Below are 18,690 nucleotides of genomic sequence, written 5' to 3' on the forward strand. Positions count from 1 at the left end.
ATATATTCTATATAGAAGTGAACAGAGATGGTTCTACTTCTTCACTTCCAATTTGGATGGAGACTGTTTCTTTCTTGCTTAATTGCTCTGACTAGAACTTCCAGTATTTGGTTCAGTAGAAGCGGCAACAGCAAGCATTCTTGTCTTGTTTCTGGATCTTAGGGGACAAGCTTTCAGTCTTTCACCACTGAATATAATGTTAATGTGTGCTTTTTTTTTTTTTTAAGACAGAATCTCACTCTGTCGCCCAGGTTGGAGTGCAGTGGCATGATCTCACCTCACTGCAACCTCTGCCTCCTGAATTCAAGCGATTCTCCTGCATCAGCCTCCCAAGTAACTGGGACTACATGTGTGCACCACCATGCCCGGCTAATTTTTGTAGTTTTAGAAATACAAAATGAGTATTTGTATACATGGTGAGACAGGGTTTCACCTTCTTGGCCAGGCTGGTCTCGAACTCCTGACCTCAAGTGATCCACCCGCCTAGGCCTCCCAAAGGCTGAGGCTGGGATTACAGGCATTAGCCACCACACCTGGTGAAATGTGGGCTTTTAATATGGCCCTTATAATGTTGAGTTAGTTTTCTTCTGCGCTTGGGTTTTTCTCATGAAAAGGTGTTTTGTTTAGGATTTTTGCATCTATATTAATAAAATACATTGTTCTACAGTTTTTTTTGTTTTTTTTTTTTGTTTTTTTTTTTTGAGACGGAGTCTCGCTCTGTTGCCCGGGCTGGAGTGCAGTGGCCGGATCTCAGCTCACTGCAAGCTCCGCCTCCCGGGTTTACGCCATTCTCCCGCCTCAGCCTCCCGAGTAGCTGGGACTACAGGCGACCACCACCACGCCCGGCTAGTTTTTTGTGTTTTTAGTAGAGACGGGGTTTCACCGTGTTAGCCAGGATGGTCTCGATCTCCTGACCTCGTGATCCGCCCGTCTCGGCCTCCCAAAGTGCTGGGATTACAAGCTTGAGCCACCGCGCCCGGCCTGTTTTTTTTTTTTTTTTTTGAGACAGTTTCACTCTTACTACCCAGGCTGGAGTGCAATGGTGTGACCTGGACTCACTGCAACCTCTGCCTCCTGGGTTCAAGCAATTCTCCTGCCTCAGCCTCCCGAGTAGCTGGGATTATAGGTACCCACCACCACGCCCAGCTAAGTTTTATATTTTTAGTAGAGACAGGGTTTCACCACATTGGCCAGGCTGGTCTTGAACTCCTGACCTCAGGTGATCCATCCACCTCAGCCTCCCAAAGTGGTAGGATTACAGGCGCGAGCCACGGTGCCCGGCCAGTTCTGCATTGTTTTTTTTTTTAGACAGAGTCTGCCTCTGTTCCCCAGACTGGAGTGCAGTGGTGCAATCTCGGCTCATTGCAAGCTCCGCCTCCCGGGTTCACACCATTCTCCTGCTGCAGCCTGCTGGACTACAGGCGCCCGCTACCACGCCCAGCTAAATTTTTGTATTTTTAGTAGAGATGGGCTTTCACTGTGTTAGCCAGGATGGTCTCGATCTCTCAGCCCGCCTCAGCCTCCCAAAGTGTTGGGATGACAGGCGTGAGCCACTGCACCCAGCCAGTTCTGCAGTTTTATTTTCTTGCAATGTCTTTAGGTAGCTTCAGTATTAGGGTACTATTGACCTCACAAAATGAGTTATAAAGTTTTCTTTCCTATTCTTTTTTGAGACGGAGTCTTGCTCTGTCCCCCGGGCTGGAGTTCAGTGGCCGGATCTCAGCTCACTGCAAGCTCCGCCTCCCGGGTTCACGCCATTCTCCTGCCTCAGCCTCCCGAGTAGCTGGGACTACAGGCGCCCGCCACCTCGCCCGGCTAGTTTTTTTGTATTTTTAGTAGAGACGGGGTTTCACCGGATTAGCCAGGATGGTCTCGATCTCCTGACCTCGTGATCCGCCCGTCTTGGCCTCCCAAAGTGCTGGGATTACAGGCTTGAGTCACCGCACCTGGCCTCCTATTCATTTTAAAATGAAGTTTGAGAAAGATTAGTCGTTTTTCGTTTTTTTTTTTGAGACAGAGTTTTGCTCTTGTCACTCAGGCTGGAGTGCAATGGCACGATCGCAGCTCACTGCAACCTCCGCCTCCCAGGTTCAAGTGATTCTCCGGTCTCAGCCTCCTGAGTAGCTGGGATTACAGGCGCCCACCACCATGCTTGGCTAATTTTTGTATTTTTAGTAGTGACAGGCTTTTACCACCTTGGCAAGGCTTGTCTCGAACTCCTGACCTCAGGTGATCTGCCTGCCTTGGCCTCCTAAAGTGCTGGAATTACAGGAGTGAGCCACCATGCCTGGCCTGAGAAAGATTAGTCTTCATTTTCTTTTATGTTTGTTAGAATTCAGCAGTGAAGGTTGGGTGCGGTGGCTCATGCCTGTAATCCCAGCAGTTTGGGAGGCTGAGACAGGTGGATCACAAGGTCAGGAGATCGAGACCAGCCTGACCAACATAATGAAATCTCGTACTAAAAATACAAAAAATTAGCTGGGCATAGTGGTCAGCGCCTATAATCCCAGCTACTCGGGAGGCTGAGGCGGGAGAATTGCTTGAACCTGGGAGGCGGAGGTTACAGTGAGCTGAGATTGTGACACTGCACTCCAGTGCAGGTGACAAAGTGAGACTCCATCTCAAAAAAAAAAAAAAAAAAAAAAAAAAAAAGGCTGGGGCGCAGAGGTTCACGCCTGTAATCCCAGCACTCTGGTAGGCCAAGGCAGGCGGATCACTATGTCAGGAGATCGAGACCATCTGGCTAACACGGTGAAACCCCGTCTCTACTAAAAATACAGAAAAATTGGCCGGGTGTGGTGGCGGGCACCTGTAGTGCCAGCTACTCAGGAGGCTGAGGCAGGAGAATGGCGTGAACCCGGGAGGCAGAGCTTGCAGTGAGCTGAAATCGCACCACTGCACTCCAGCCTGGGCAACAGAGCAAGACTGTCTCAAAAAAAAAAAAAAAAAAAAAAAAAAAAAAAAAAAAAAAAAAATCACCAGTGAAGTCATTTGGTCTTGGACTTTTCTTTGTTGGGAACTTTTCAATGGTTTCAGTTTCACTTGTTGCAGGACTAATTAATTTTCTGTTTCTTTATGAATCAGTTTTGGTAGTGTGTTTCTAGGAATTCATCTATATTATCCAATTTTTTGGCGAACAGTTGCTCACAGTAGTGTGTGATAATTCTTCTGTAAAGTCGGTAGTCATGTCCTATCTTTTTTTTTTTTTTTTTTTTTTTTGAGACGGAGTCTCGCTCTGTTACCCGGGCTGGAGTGCAGTGGCCAGATCTCAGCTCACTGCAAGCTCCACCTCCTGGGTTCACGCCATTCTCCTGCCTCAGCCTCCCGAGTAGCTGGGACTACAGGCGCCCGCCACCTCGCCCGGCTAGTTTTTGTATTTTTTAGTAGAGACGGGGTTTCACCGGGTTAGCCAGGATGGTCTCGATCTCCTGACCTCATGATCCGCCCGTCTCGGCCTCCCAAAGTGCTGGGATTACAGGCTTGAGCCACCGTGCCCGGCCACTTTTTTTTTTTTTTAAGATGGAGCCTCGCTGCGTCACCCAGGCTGGAGTGCAGTGGCGTGGTCTCAGCTCACTGCAACCTCCGCCTCCCAAGTTCAAGCGATTCTCCTGCCTCAGCCTCCCAAGTAGCTGGGACTACAGGTGCCTGCCACCACGCCCAGCTAATTTTTTGTATTTTTAGTAGAGATGGTGATTCACTATGTTAGCCAGGATGATCTCGGTCTCCCGATCTTGTGATCTGTCTTGGCCTCCCAAAGTGCTGGGACTACAGGTGTGAGCTACCGCGCCCAGCCATCCTTAACTGTTTATTTATTTATTTATTTGAGACCGAGTTTTGCTCTAGTTACCCAGGCTGGAGTGCAGTGGCACTATCTCAGCTCACCGCAGGTTCAAGTGATTCTCCCGCCTCAGCCTTCCTGAGTAGCAAATTCCTGACCTCAGATGATTTGCCTGCCTTGGCCTCCCAAAGTGCTGGGATTACAGGCATGAGCCACCACGACCGGTTTATTTTTTTGTTTTTTGAAATAAACAGAGTCTCACTCTGTCACCAAGGCTGGAGTGCAGTGGTGCAATGTCGGCTCACTGCAACCTCCACCTCCCGTGTTCAAGCGATTCTTCTGCCTCAGTCTCCCAAGTAGCTGGGGTTATAGGCACCCGCCACTATGCCTAGCTAATTTTTGTATTTTTAGTAGGGACAGAGTTTCACCATGTCGGTCAGGCTGTTCTCAATATCCTGACCTCGGGTGATCTGCCCACCTCGGCCTCCCAAAGTGTTGGGATTCCAGACGTGAGCCACCACACCCAGCCAATTTATTTATTTATTTATTTAGAGAAGGAGTCTCACTCTGTTGCCCAGGCTAGAGTGCACTGGCGTGATCTTGGTTCACTGCAACCTCCACCTCCCGGGTTCAAGCGATTCTCATGCTTCAGCCTCCCTAGTAGCTGGGATTACAGGTATGCACCACAACACCCAGCTAATTTTTGTAGTTTTAGTAGAGATGGGGTTTCACCATGTTGGCCACACTGGTCTTGAACTCCTGGCCTCAAGTGATCCACCTGCCTCCACCTCTCAAAATGCTGGGGTTACAGGCGTGAGTCACTGTGCCCGGCCTACCTTGACTCTAATCTGTATTATGGCCTTCCTTCTGCTAACTTTTTATTTAGTTTTTTGTGTGTGTTTCTTAAGGTATACAATTATGTATTGGTTTGAGATATTTTAATGTAGGTGTTTACAGCTACAAATATTCCCAAGCAGAGCTTCCGCTGCATAAATTTTGGTATGTTGTCTTTTTATTTTCACCCTTCTCAAGGTATTTTCTAATTTCTCTTGTAATTTCTTCTTTGACCCACTGGTTCAGTGTTCTATTCAAGTTCCATATATTTGTGAGCTTTGCAGTATGTTTGTACTGCAAGTCCAGTAATTTCACTTTTAAGTATATATCCATTAGATATGTGAGCAAAATTGCACCAAAAGAGACACACAGAATGTTCATTTTTTGGCTATTAATAGCCCCAAAACTTAAATGACCTGAATAGTGGATAAATTGAAGCATATCCATCTAATAAAATAACAGTGAGAAAAATGAACTACAAACATCAATGAATCTTACGATATAATACAGTAGTACACCCTTTTCTATGCTTTTGCTTTGAGAACACAGTTACCCACAGCATACACTACAATGAAATATTTTCAGACCATATTCAGGAGGATTGCTGGAGGCCGGGAGCTCAATACCAGCCTGGGCAACAGAGTGAGACCCTGTCTCTACAAAACACAAACAAAAAACTGGAAAAGAAAGTACTATGCTGGGCACAGTGACGCACACCTGTAATCCTAGCACTTGGGGAGGCCGAGGCAGGTGGATCACAAAGTCAGGGGTTCAAGACCAGCCGGACCAACATGGTGAAACCCTATCTCTACTATGAATACAAAAATTAGCCGGGCACGGTGGTGCATGCCTGTAATCCCAGCTACTCAGGAGGCTGAGGCAGAATTGCTTGGACCTGGGAGGCCGAGTTTGCAGTGAGCAGAGATCGCGCCACTGCACTCCAGCCTGGGTGACTGAGAAAGACTCCGTCTCAAAAAAAAAAAAAAAAGAAAAAAAAAAGTACTGCATATACAGTATTTTATTAGTTGCTAACCTCTAACTGTGCCTAATTTGTAAATTAAAACTTCATATGTATGTACATATAAATAAGAAAAAACCAATATATATACAATTTGGTACTCAGGTTTCAGGCATCCACTGGGGGTCTTGAAATGTACAGTAGTGACCGGGCATGGTGGCTCACATCTGTAATCCCAGCACTTTCGGAGGCCAAGGACAGCAGATCACCTGAGGTCAGGAGTTCAAGAGCAGCCTGGCCAACATGGTGAAACCTTGTTTCTACTGAAAACACAAAAATTAGCCAGGCGTGGTGGTGGGTGCTTGTATCCCAGCTACTTGGGAGGCTGAGGCAGGAGAATTGTTTGAACCCAGGAGGCGGAGGTTGCAGCGAGCCGAGATCGTGCCATTGCACTCCTGCCTGGGCCACAAGAGTGAAACTCCATCTCAAAAAACAAAACCAAACAAAACAAACAAAAACAAAAACAAAACATATAGAAGGACAAAGTATCATAAATAGGGTGAAGTTATCAGAGAAATGCAAGTATAGTGTATGCTAGAAAATCAAATACAGTCATGTGCTGCTGTAGACCTTTCAGTCAGCAGACCACATACACAATGGTGGGTGGTCCCATTGAGTATAATGGAGCTGAAAAATGCCTATTGCCTAGTGACCGCTTAGCTGTCATGCGGTAGTACATTGTTACATGTGATGCTACCAGTTGTATAAAGGTATAGCACATATAATTTATGTGCAGTACATAATAATAATAAATGACTATGTTACTGGCTATTCATTATATTTTAAGGTTGTAGTCCTTCTATTATTGTTGTTATTTTTTGAGTTTCGTTCTTGTCACCCAGGCTGGAGTGCAGTGGTACCATCTTGGCTCACTGCAACCCCCACCTCCTGGGTTCAAGCTATTCTCCTGCCTCAGCCTCCCAAGTAGCTGGGATTATAGGTGGGCACCGCCACACCAGCTAATTTTTGTATTTGCAGTAGAGATGGGGTTTCACCACGTTGGCCAGGCTGGTCTCAAACTCCTGACCTCAGGTGATCCGCCCGCCTCGGCCTCCCAAAGTGCTGGGATTACAGGAGTGAGCCAGGACGCCCTGCCTTTTCTGTACCTTTTCTGTTTAGATGCACAAACACTTACCATCATGTTACAACCGCCTTCAGTATTCAGTATAGTAACATGTACAGGTTTGTAGCCTGGAGCAATAGGCTGTATCACATGGCCTAGATGTGTAGTAGGCTCTGCCATCTAGGTTTATCTAATTACACATTACACTCTACAATGTTCATACCACAGCAAAATTGCCTAACAACACATTTCTCACAACATATCCCTGTAAGGTGGGGCGCAGTGGCTCACGCTTGTAATCCCAGCACTTGGGAGGCTGAGGTGGATGGATCACTTGAGGTCAGGAGTTCGAGACCAGCCTGGCCAGCATGGTGAAACTGACTCTACTAAAAATAGAAAAAATTAACAGGTGCACACCTGTAATCCCGGCTATACTCTGGAGGCTGAGGCAGGAGAATTGCTTGAACATGGGAGGTGAAGTTTGCAGTGAGCTGAGATTGTGCCACTGCACTCCAGCCTGGGCGACGGAGTGAGACTCTGTCTCAGGGGGAGGAAAAAAAAAAAAAAAAAAAAGAACATATCCCTGTAGTTAAACTACATATACCTGTGTTACACAATACATTAACTATTAGAGAGGCAACTGAATCTTGTCTCAATAGGAGCAGAAAAAGGACTGATAAGATTGAACATTCACTTGTGACCAAAAACAGAAATAGAGAAACCCCATCTCTACGAAAAATACAAAAACTAGCCGGGTGTGTTGGCGGCTCCTGTAATCCCAGCTACTCAGGAGTCTGAGGCAGGAGAATTGCTTGAACCTGCCGAGATCATGCCACTGCACTCCAGCCTTGGCAACAGAGCAAGACTCTGTCTCGTTTAAAAAAAAGACAAAACAAAACCCAAAAAACAAAAAACAGAAGTCGAAGACAAATGCCGCTAGGTGCAGTGGCTCAAGTCTGTAACCGCAGCACTTTGAGGAGGCTGAGGCAGGCGGATCACCTGAGGTCAGGGAGTTTGAGGGCAGCCTGGCCAAGATGGTAAAACCCCATCTCTACTAAAAATACAAAAATTAGCCGGACGTGGTGGAGGCATGCTTGTAATCCCAGCTACTCGAGAGGCTAAGGCTGGAGAATAGCTTGAAATCAGGAAGTGGAGATTGCAGTGAGCAGAGATTGCGCCACTGCACTCCAGCTGGGTGATAAGAGTGAAACTCTTTTTTTTTTTTTTGAGACGGAGTCTCGCTCTGTCGCCCAGGCTGGAGTGCAGTGGCCGGATCTCAGCTCGCTGCAAGCTCCGCCTCCCAGGTTTACGCCATTCTCCTGCCTCAGCCTCCTGAGTAGCTGGGACTACAGGCACCCACCACCTTGCCCGGCTAGTTTTTTGTATTTTTTAGTAGAGATGGGGTTTCACTGTGTTAGCCAGGATGGTCTCGATCTCCTGACCTTGTGATCCGCCCGTCTCGGCCTCCCAAAGTGCTGGGATTACAGACTTGAGCCACCGCGCTCGGCTATTTTTTTTTTTTTTTTTTTTTTTTTTTTTGAGACGGAGTCTTGCTCTGTCGCCCGGGCTGGAGTGCAGTGGCCGGATCTCAGCTCACTGCAAGCTCCGCCTCCCGGGTTTACGCCATTCTCCTGCCTCAGCCTCCCGAGTAGCGGGGACTACAGGCGCCCGCCACCTCGCCCGGCTAGTTTTTTGTGTTTTTAGTAGAGACCGGGTTTCACTGTGTTAGCCAGGATGGTCTCGATCTCCTGACCTCGTTATCCGCCCGTCTCGGCCTCCCAAAGTGCTGGGATTACAGGCTTGAGCCACCGCGCCCGGCCTATTTTTTTTTAAGACAGAGTTTCGGCCTGATAGTTATCTAACAAGAACCTACAGTAAACATCTATCTTGATGAAACACTGAAACACAAAGGTGTCCACCCACACCATTTGTGAGTTAATAATGAACTGGGCTAGCCTTGGCATCATGGCTCATACCTTTAATTCCAGTGTCTTTCGGAGGCTGAGGTAGGAGGATCACCTGAGGCTAGGAGTTAAAGACCAGGCTGGGCAACATGGTGAGACCTCCGTCTATACAAAAATAGAAAAAATAAAAAATAAAAAAAAAAAGAGTTGGGGCTGGGTGTGGTGGCTCGTGCCTGTAATCCCAACACTTTGGGAGGCCGAGGCGGGCAGATCACTTGAGATCAGGAGTTCGAGACCAGCCTGGCCAACATGGTGAAACCCCGTAACTACTAAAACTACAAAAATTAGCTGGGCAAGGTGGCGTGTCCCTGTAATCCCAGCTACTTGGGAGGCTGAGGCAGGAGAATCGCTTGAACCCGGGAGGCGGAGGCTGCAGTGAGCCGAGATCAAGTCACCGCACTCCAGCCTGGCGACAGAGCCAGACTCTGTCTTAGCGGGGAAAAAAAGGAAAAAAAAAAAAAAAAGAAACAGTTGGCAAGGAGTCTGGATACACAATATACAAAAATCAATTGTTTCTATGCTGCCAAACAACAACGAAACAAAGAAAAAACCCAGTTAATACAGACATCTTTTGAGTTTCCACAGCCAGCCTTGGGGGCTCCCTCCTTTCCAGGACCAGAACCACTCCAGCAGTACCAGTCTTAGGGATACACTGCTCCCTGCCTCCCCCGGGTAGCCACCAGAAGTGTCTGGTCCAGTGCCTTTCGGTATCAGGGGGGCCTGCAGACCCTACTGTATGCCAGCAAGCAGGTCTTTCTCATAACTTTCACAGGCCTGGCCTGGAGTCTCTGGAATTCCTTCTTTTTCCCTAGAGAGCTTTCTGGACCTTGAAGATGGCAACTTAGCAGCCCTTACTCAGGGAGAGCTTTCTGGACAGGTTCAACTTCCTCCTGCTGAATCTCCTGGTTTCCTGTACCTCACCCTCGTCAGTTTCAATTTTCCACTGGCCTGGGGGACTGTCTCCTCTGTAAACATGTTCCATGTCGTCTGTCTCACTGCCCACAGAGCCAAAAGTGCAGTGCCAGGAGCATGGTAAGAAACTGCGCTGGATGGTAGGCCTTTGGGACCCGGGCAGCCAGCATGTTAGCCTTTCTAGTCCCTGGGGACAGCTGGATAGGTACAGAGGAGGGCAGAGGCAAAGGGAGAGCTTGGCCACACTGCCAAGCCCATTTCCTCCTTGTGGCTTTGCTGGCACTGCTTACCTGTGGCAGTGGCTGGCACATCCATGCACTCCCAGTGCTGACTCTCACTCAGAGGGCAAATTTTGTATCTAGGTGGCAAAGGGGGGCACTGCAATGCAAGGCATCCAGGGCAATCTCAGTCCATTGCACTCAGAGCAGCACCCCGACACCTCTGAGACTGGCTGAGCTGAGCAGACAGCTCCTCGGTCGACCCTGCCTCTCAGGGTAGACTCTGCTCTCTCAGGGACTCCAGGGCTCGGGCTTCCGGCTCTGCTCCGAGAACAGCCTCCCACATGCGTGCTGGATTTCGGACATGTGAACTTCCCGAACACACACCAACGCAAAATACACTCAATGTGAGGCAGACAAAGGGGGGAAACCGATTCTAGTTCCAAAGAGCAAATGAGTGTGTGAAAGGTACTTGGTTCAAATTAATGGTTTTATTTCCATCTTTAACACTAGCAGAGGAGTCCAAAGCAGACTGATATCCATGGATATAGTTTAAATGTAACAAAGAAAGAGCTGAACTATGTACATTGAAAAAAGGAAAGACATTTTTTTCATACCAACCTTTCCCTAGTTCGCAGTTTCTGAATAGTAGAAACAAAACACATTTTTAAATCCTTTTATCAATTTAATTTAGGACGAAGTAACACAACTTTTATAATTAACCACTGAAGTTGTCTTTAAGGATAAAACTTAAAGAAATTTTAAAATGGGTGGTACCATATTTTATTAGTGGACTGACTCCAAGGTTGCCTTGCTCCAAGTCTGGGCATCATGACACTCGCACGATGCCCAGAAGAAAGTTAATGGCAATGATGTTCAGTCAGAGGGCAGACACGCTACACATCACAATGATGAGAGCTGAGGATTCTGCACTCTTCAACTCCAAGTAGAAAATTATTATTTTCATTCAAACTAACTGGAAGTGAGCCAAACAGTTAAAAAGTCAGAATGAATAAAACAATTTTCTTTTCACATAGAGGAGGGACACTCCTTCAGCCCCGTCTAAAGTGAATTCTGTGCTGAGTCCCTGCTCCTTCAGAAGGGTAACCTGAAGGTCAGTTATTGCTAACAAAGCCAGAAGTGGCCCCTTTCCCACTCTGAAGATGTTTCACACGAAAAGGCCGTTAGTTTGGCTTGCAGCCCTCTGAGGAAGGAGGACAGCGGAAGAGGAGGCAGGCTGGCACTGTAAGGCCTCTCCTGTTAGCCACCCCCAGGCCCTGTGCTGTCAGGGGCAGTGGGGGCCACTTTGCTGCCCTTCAGAGAACCTGAGGCTCCCACATACCTGTGGAGTGAGGGAGAGGTTGTCATCTGGGCCCGTGTTTCACCCATCAAAACCTATGGAGCAGTCAAAGCCCAAAGGATCCAAGCCCAGCTGGCCAGAGGAGTAGCTTCTGAAACAAATGGCACTGGGTTGAGAAGGATGAGAAAGCCAAGTCAGGTGGGCCAGGTTCTCCGAAACATGGGGCAACAGTGACTTGGGCAAAAGCCTGGAACTGAGCGGCTGATAAGGCCACAATTACTGCCACCACCTCTCAGTATCTACGCGGGGGCAGACATTAGGCAGTGGGAACTGAGGAACTGAGGACTGGAGGGCGTGTGGCAAACACAGGATGGATTTCATCAGAAAAGAGAGGACACCCAAACACGTGCCTGCCCTATTTATCTTGCATGTCCTGTGCCAGGTGAAGGATGCTGGAGCATGGGTAAGGTTCCTGAGAACAACTGGCGGGCAGAAACGGGCTGGGATGGGCACTGCTCCCCAGGCAACATTAGGCCTCTGAGGGGGACGCTAATAGTGCTACATCTTGTGGGCTGTTGAAAAGTAGGTAATGAATGGCCTTTATTGCACTTTTTTGTTCTTAGGAAACAGGGGATTGCCCTGCAGTTTCTCCTGATTTGCAGAAATCACTGCAGATCAATGGTAAGGTGCAGGCAGAATCACGGGTGACCTCTGACTCTCAAGGGAAGAAGTCCAGTGATTGGTCTTTCCAGGACCTCAAGGGGCCACTCTTGCACCTGGGATCTTCGAGCTGGGTGAACTGGGTCTGGCTTGGTCAATGTGTGGCAGGCAGATTGGTCGACCGGCAGACACTTGGAACAAAAGGTGGTGTGCCTGGGAAAGCTGGGGCAAACTTTCCAAACAAGGAAAATTTCTTGGCAAATGTGCAGGTTCTGCAACCAGACTAGAACCACGATTCCCAATGTGCCTGACTCCCTTTCTCCCACTCTAGAACTGGACCACCCCAGAGGAACAGAGATGGCCTGGGAGGGCCCTGGGTCCAGCGCCATAGCATCAAACTGGAGATAACAAAAAGAAGGGGTTGGAAACAAAAGAGCAGTTTACATATCAGACGTTGGTTTCGAAACAGTCTTTTTGAGCTCAGGAAAATGGAGGCAGATACCACTGGAGAACCTGTCTGTCTGTCTGTCTGTCTGTCCATCCGTCTCTCCTGGGCGACTCTGAATACTTCATATATAAATGGGGTGGTACCGTTTGTGGTTGATCTTTTTCCTACAAGTTGGGCAAGTATTAGCATTCTTCAGGGAATCGCGGAGGCACTGGCTACAGAAGACATGGCCACACTCTGTGGAAACGATGAGACGTCCATTCTGCACAATCTAGAAGGGATTAAAAAGAAGAGCCTCTGAGTTTGTCCTTATCCCAGAGCAGCCATGGTCCCCAGAGAATCCTACTCATCTATGCCTAAGATGACCAATTGAAGGAAAACAAGAGCCAGGCTGCAACAGGGAGGGGTCTGGAGAGCTAACTGTGCCTGCTGCGATCGCTCTAAGCTGGAGAGGAGGAGGCAGGGACCATGGCACCTCAACAGTGTGACAGCCCAAGGTTATGAGGGACGCCAGTAAACACTAGCAGCTTCCAGAAGAGTCAGGATGGGGGACACAAAAGGAGGACGCATTTACACCCGGAAGCTCAAGGCATACAGGGGTACAGGCGCTGAAGGTGAAAGTTGTAGGGTCCAAGGAGAAACTGGCACATTCTCCCCTCACAAGCAGATCTGCAGCAAGTGATGCCCAGGCACGACTGCGAGTAGGGCTGTCCAGCCCCACCAAGGGAGAAGATCCTGTCTCATCCAATTCTTTCAATGAAGTTTAGAAACCAGAAGCAAGGAAGATACAGCTTGGTTTACTTACCTCAGAGTATCCATCCATGCAGATAGGACAACTGACAGTACCCGAGGGCCTAAGAGCACAGTGCTTCACATTAGTTTTTCAGTCAATGCAAACATTTTATTATACCCCATAAGCGGCCTTCATCCCCTACAAGAGAACCATCCCGGCCTCCTGACTCTGCCTTAGCACAGGCATCCAAGAGACTTTCAGAAAAGCCAACTGCCCCAAGGGCATGTGGCAGGGTGAACATCAGAAGGTGCAGACAACCTGAGTCACCCTGCCCTCCCCCAGGTCCCTACTGGCCCCAGGATCCCTGTCTGGAGTCACTGGGACTGCCTGCGCCCACTCTGTCAGCGCTCAGCATACTCTGGTTACAGTGGAAACAGCTGGGCTCAGTTCTGGGCCAGGTTCCAACTGTATCCAGATGCTGGGGAGAGGCTTGGTCAAGCCCTGTCAGGGCCAAGCGCTCACAGATGTGCTGAAAAGCATTCCTATGCCCTGGCCCCACCCCCTAGAGCATGGCAGCAGCAGAGCTGGGGGCATGTTGGTACCTGAGGCCTGTAGCGCCCTCATCCCTGGTGTTTCTGGGAGTGTGGGTAGTCACATACACGTCTCTGTCCCTGGACAACTCCTCATCGTCACTGCTCACCACGCAGCTGTCAGCATGGTCCTGGGGCAGCCTCCTAGCATTCCTCCTTGGTCTTCTTCTTTCTGAGGTAAGAGGTCACATTTTCCGGCTGGAGGCTCCCTACTCTTGCCATCCTCACCGCCCCCATCCTGATGCCTCTTAAGACCCTCTTCCCTCCCTGACCGGGACCCCCAGAGAGAAACTGCTGCCATGCTCAGCTATAACCCAGAAGGTTCTGCCCAGCTCTGGAGGCCACTATCTTATCTTCTCAGGAGAAATGCCCCAACCCCTGCTGTGAGCTACCAGCCTTCCCCAAAATCTGGTAGGCCACAAGAAAGGACGACAGCTCAGTGTCAGTGATAGGGGTGAAGTTTCTTCAGCAGGCACAAGTGGACTGCCTGTGCGGGTCTGAACACAGTATGTGTGAAGGGATCTTCCTGCTTGGAGAGCTCCAAGCCCTTGGGGAAGGTCTGCCAAGGCCTGTGGCACCGCAGCTCTCACCTAAGGCAGTTTTTGCTCCAAACCCAGTGAAAAAGGAAATGAAACCACTTACCATCAACAATCTTGTAAAAAGAAGGAGAAAAACAAAAGAGAAACAAGCAATCAGTTTGATATAAGTGATAAATGAAGGCATTTCTTTTTTCTGACCTGTGACACCCTCCGGTGAGCAGCAGGGGCCCCACCCTCCTCCCACCCGCAGAGTATCTGTGCACCTCCCCCAGTCAATCAAGCCCATTTCCCAGGTCACTCCACCTCCCAGCCGATGTGCTGTGTCTCTCCCTGTTGGGTGTTTAGTGGAGTCTCTGGGAGCGTGAACAGCCACAGCCACAGCCACAGCCACAGCCACAGCCACACCATGTGCTGGCTGCAAGACCTGGGGACCTTACTTACTATCTGGGGGCTGCAGCTTCCTCTTCTGAAAAACAGAGTCACCAGAGCCCACATCTGACTGTGGTGTTGTGAGGATTACATGAGGCAGGGAACATTCAGACAGCACTAGGGGCACCATGCTTTCGCAAGCTGACACGGCCGATGTAGGCCCCTGTTAAGGTGGAGCCTTCATGTGGAGAAGGATTTGCACTGCTCAGTAGGTTGTTACAAATAACTAACAAAGAAAAGCAGGCTATGCATGACCAGTGCGTGTGACACACACCAAGGACAGAGCTCAATCCAATTCTGTGTCCTGGGGGTCTAAGAACCTGACAAGCCCCTTACCTGCCAGCTCAGAACTTACAGCTAGACAATTTCTGCTCCAACAGTTTCAAATTCAGTTCCTCCCACCTTCTGGCCAAGTGCTCTTACCCATCTAGGGAGGTCAGTGGAACGCCCTTTCCCTCTTGCTCAGCATGCAGGAGGGACTGCTTCAGGAAAAGTTCTCACCACCAAAGCCCTACTGCTCACCTCACCCTGCCTGTTCCCTGGGCAGGATATCTGCCCCACAGTGACAAGAAGCTCTAATCCTCTACTCTGACTCCCGCACAGCTAGGATCCTGGACGTGAACCATGTTCCCTCAAACAGACACACTCATGCTACTGGCAGGGCAGGGGGTGGAGGCCGACTTGAGCTGCTGTGGGTGTTGGCACTGGCAGGCATAGCTGCATCATGAAGAAACAGTTCTGGCAGAGGCTGCTATGTCTTGAGTCCAGGCCTCTCCTCCCTAGAAAGGGTCTGCAGTACTGTCTACTCGAACCCAAAGATATGAGTGCAGGGGGTGGATCCCACCTCCAGACTTTCTTCGTGGAGCAGACATAGCAGCTCCCTAGGTGGGTCAATACTTCGAGGTCAAGAGTTATTCCTTGCGACGCAGCCCAGAGACTGCTGATTTAGGCTTCTCCTTCCATGTTAAAATCTACTAAGCTTAAGAATAATTAGAGTGGATTTTGTTTCCCATATGGCATCCTGACATACACAAATGGCCATGCAGGAAGAATATAGGCCTGAGTATAAAGGTCTTCGATTTGCAGATGAGAATATAATCCACACATGTGGAGGCACTGAAAAGTGCTCCCCTTTCCTCTTAGAGGAGACTGCAGAAGGTGAAAAGGGAAATCCAGGGACAATCAGTCAACCTCATCAACAGGACCAAACTTACCAGGGCCAGCACAATGTACTGTCCACATGAAATCTAGAAAGGAGGCTCTGGTAACAGTGCTGGCCCTTGTGGAAACCCCTGGGTTTAGCTGGGAGCAGAAGCAAATTCTTCTGTGGCTTGAAATGATCCCAGCTTTCTACAGCTCCAGCATGCCCCCACCCTCTGCCAAGATGACCCACTAGTTAGGTGTGGACACCTGGAAGGGCTATGACACTCCCAGTTCCCCAGCCATGAGAGTGTGGCCTTCATGGTCTCCTGTGAGTCATACCCAGTTTGCCCCTGGATGGTGCCAAACTGAGGCCTGTCCTGAGCCCTGAGCCCAGGGGCTGCTGGCAAGCAGCAGGTGATATACACACAACTACTGGGTGCATAAGAACAGGGGGGGCCAGAGTATTTCCTCACTGGTAACAATTCTGACTGTCCCCACTTTCAATGAGAGAAAAACAGCTTACAGATGAGTCTTCAGCATAAGAATGACACCACAGGCCAGGCGCAGTGGCTCACAACTGGAATTCTAGCACTTTGGGAGGTGGAGGTGGGTGAATCACTCAAGGTCAGGAGTTGGAGACCAGCCTGGCCAACAAGGTGAAACCCCGCCTCTACTAAAACTACAAAAATTAGCTGGGCGTGGTGGTGGGCGCCTGTAATCCCAGCTACTTTGGAGGCAGAAGCAGGAGAATCACTTGAACCCGGGAGGTAGAGGCTGCAGTGAGCCAAAATCATACCATTGCACTCCAACCTAGGCAACAACAGTGAAACTGTCTCAAAAAGGAAAAAAAAAAAAAAAAAGCCCGGGCAGGGTGGCTCATGCCTGTAATCCAGCACTTTGGGAGGCCAAGGCGGGCAGAACACCTGAGGTCAGAAGTTTGAGACCAGCCTGGCCAACAAGATGAAACCCCGCCTCTGCTAAAACTACAAAAATTAGCTGGGCATGGTGGTGGGCACCTGTAATCCCAGCTACTTGGGAGGCTGAGGCAGGAAAATCACTTGAACCCAGGAAGTGGAGGCTGCAGTGAGCCAAGATCGCGCCATTGCACTCCAGCCTAGGCAACAATAGTGAAACTGTCTCAAAAAGAAAAAAAAAAAAAAAAAAAAAGCCTGGGCGCGGTGGCTCATGCCTATAAACCCAGCACTTTGGGAGGCCGAGGTGGGCAGAACACCTGAGGTCAGGAGTTTGAGACCAGCCGGACCAACATGCAGAAACCCCGTCTCTACTAAAACACAAAATTAGCTGGGCGTGTGGTGGTTCATGTCTGTAATCCCAGCTACTTGGGAGGCTGAGGCAGGAGACTCACTTGAACCTGGGAGGCGGAGGTTGTGGTGAGCCGAGATCGCACCATTGCATTCCAGCTTGGGCAACAAGAGTGAAACTCCGTCTCAAACACACACACACACCCCACAGCCTGGCCTCTCAGCTGGTGGCCAATACAGTATTGATTACTGGTGTTCCCTCCACACAGTGGCCAAGTCATATCAAATTCCAGAATCCCTGCAGACATCTCAAGAACTCTGTAATGTACTTAACTCACAGCTGTGGCCCTGCAGGTGGCACAGTGCTTGCCTAGCACAGAAGATGGGTGCAAGGGGAAGAGTACCAGCGCTTCATGAACGCCTACCGGATGAGTTGAGAGATGGATAGAGGTGCAACACAAGCTCTGTGGCCTCTAATCCATTTGAGAGGCCTTTAAGATAAGTAAAAAAACAAAACTGAAATAAGAACAATGAACTAATCCCCTGGACTGAATAGTTTAATTAGTACTGTGGTAAGCTAGCCCAAGACCAGAAATTCACACTTCCTGGGCTGGGCATGGTATCCCACACCTGCAGTCTCAGCACCATGGGATGCCAAGGTGGGCTGAATCGCTTGAGCTCAGGAGGTCGAGACCATCCTGGGAGGGCAACATGGCGAGACCCCGTCACTACAAAAAATACAATTAGCTGGGCATGGCAGTGAGTGCCTGTAGTCCCAGTACTCCGGAGGCTGAGGCAGGAGGATCTCTTGAACTTGGGAGGTTGAGGCTACAGTGAGCCGAGATTGGGCCCCTGCCCTCCAGCCTGGGCAACAGAGGAAGACCCTGTCTCAAAAAGAGAAAAGAAAAAAGAAAAGAAGAAGATTCACTCCCTCATACATTCTATTTTACTCTAACTTCATAACTATGGAGAAGAGCCCACAGGTCAGAGCATTTAGAGACAAGTGGGCCTGCAGCAGGCACATCTGATTGGTCACTCGAAGCCCCTTTGTGCTTCTAAAAGCACAGGTGAGCCTCAGAACACCTCTGCATTAAAGAAACAAGTATAGGAATCACTGGGGTCCCATACACTCAGGCTGGCCCCTAGCATTTCTAGGAATGTTCACCCAGCCGAGAGCACCGAGACACACTTGCTTTAGACAACTTCACAGCTCACAGCACTGCCCATTGCTCCACTGGAGACACAGCCATCTCCAAGCACTGTGCACACAAAAGGCTACTCGATGTCCAGTAGCTACACACATCATGCAGTTACTGACGCCTGTTAAGTGGAGCACTGGCAGGAGCGTTGGGAAGACTGGTGCTGACAATTACGTTCTAGCTGAGCAGCCAACCCATCTTGACTAATTCCTGGATATGATATTTGGGCTTTCCTGAGCTCTTCTTTCTTCCTATAGAATTGGGCTGGCTCACTTATTCCAACAGTGTGCCTCCTGTGTCCTTTATACCCGGAGATCTACAGGGTTCTGTCTCTTCCTTCCTTCCAGAAATATCAAGCATCCTTTCTACAGAGTCTCATAAATGGAAAACCAGGCAGGATACAGAATAAAACACAAATAGTATGACTTATTAATACACTGTAGAAACAGACCAAAAAAAGATTCCAGAAAAATCAACCTTACTAAGAGACAATATTTGGAAATTTAAGAAAAACAGCCTAACTAACATTTTCAATAATCTCCCCCTAAAAAATCTCGATTCCTTGAAGAGAGGTGCCAGTCTCTTTTCTACCACTGCATT

The 18,690-nt window shown here is 49.0% G+C and overlaps 1 protein-coding gene across 2 annotated transcripts in view; it reads right to left on the reverse strand.

The window, feature by feature from the left end:
• Positions 1 to 10,259: 10,259 nt before the first annotated feature.
• The window catches only part of RNF4 (ring finger protein 4), a 46,277-nt gene continuing 37,846 nt past the window's right edge, over positions 10,260 to 18,690 (reverse strand). For both annotated transcript variants that reach the window (XM_073012570.1, XM_008018096.3), the window contains 4 exons: positions 14,161 to 14,170; positions 13,531 to 13,690; positions 13,001 to 13,049; positions 10,260 to 12,466 (listed from right to left, as the gene is read on the reverse strand). In XM_073012570.1, the coding sequence (XP_072868671.1) occupies positions 12,317 to 12,466; positions 13,001 to 13,049; positions 13,531 to 13,690; positions 14,161 to 14,170 (369 nt within the window). In that variant the 3' untranslated portion in view covers positions 10,260 to 12,316. The remainder of the gene's footprint in view (positions 12,467 to 13,000; positions 13,050 to 13,530; positions 13,691 to 14,160; positions 14,171 to 18,690) is intronic.

This window comes from Chlorocebus sabaeus, chromosome 27 (genome assembly GCF_047675955.1).
Source record: "Chlorocebus sabaeus isolate Y175 chromosome 27, mChlSab1.0.hap1, whole genome shotgun sequence".
Classification (NCBI taxonomy): Eukaryota; Metazoa; Chordata; class Mammalia; order Primates; family Cercopithecidae; genus Chlorocebus; species Chlorocebus sabaeus.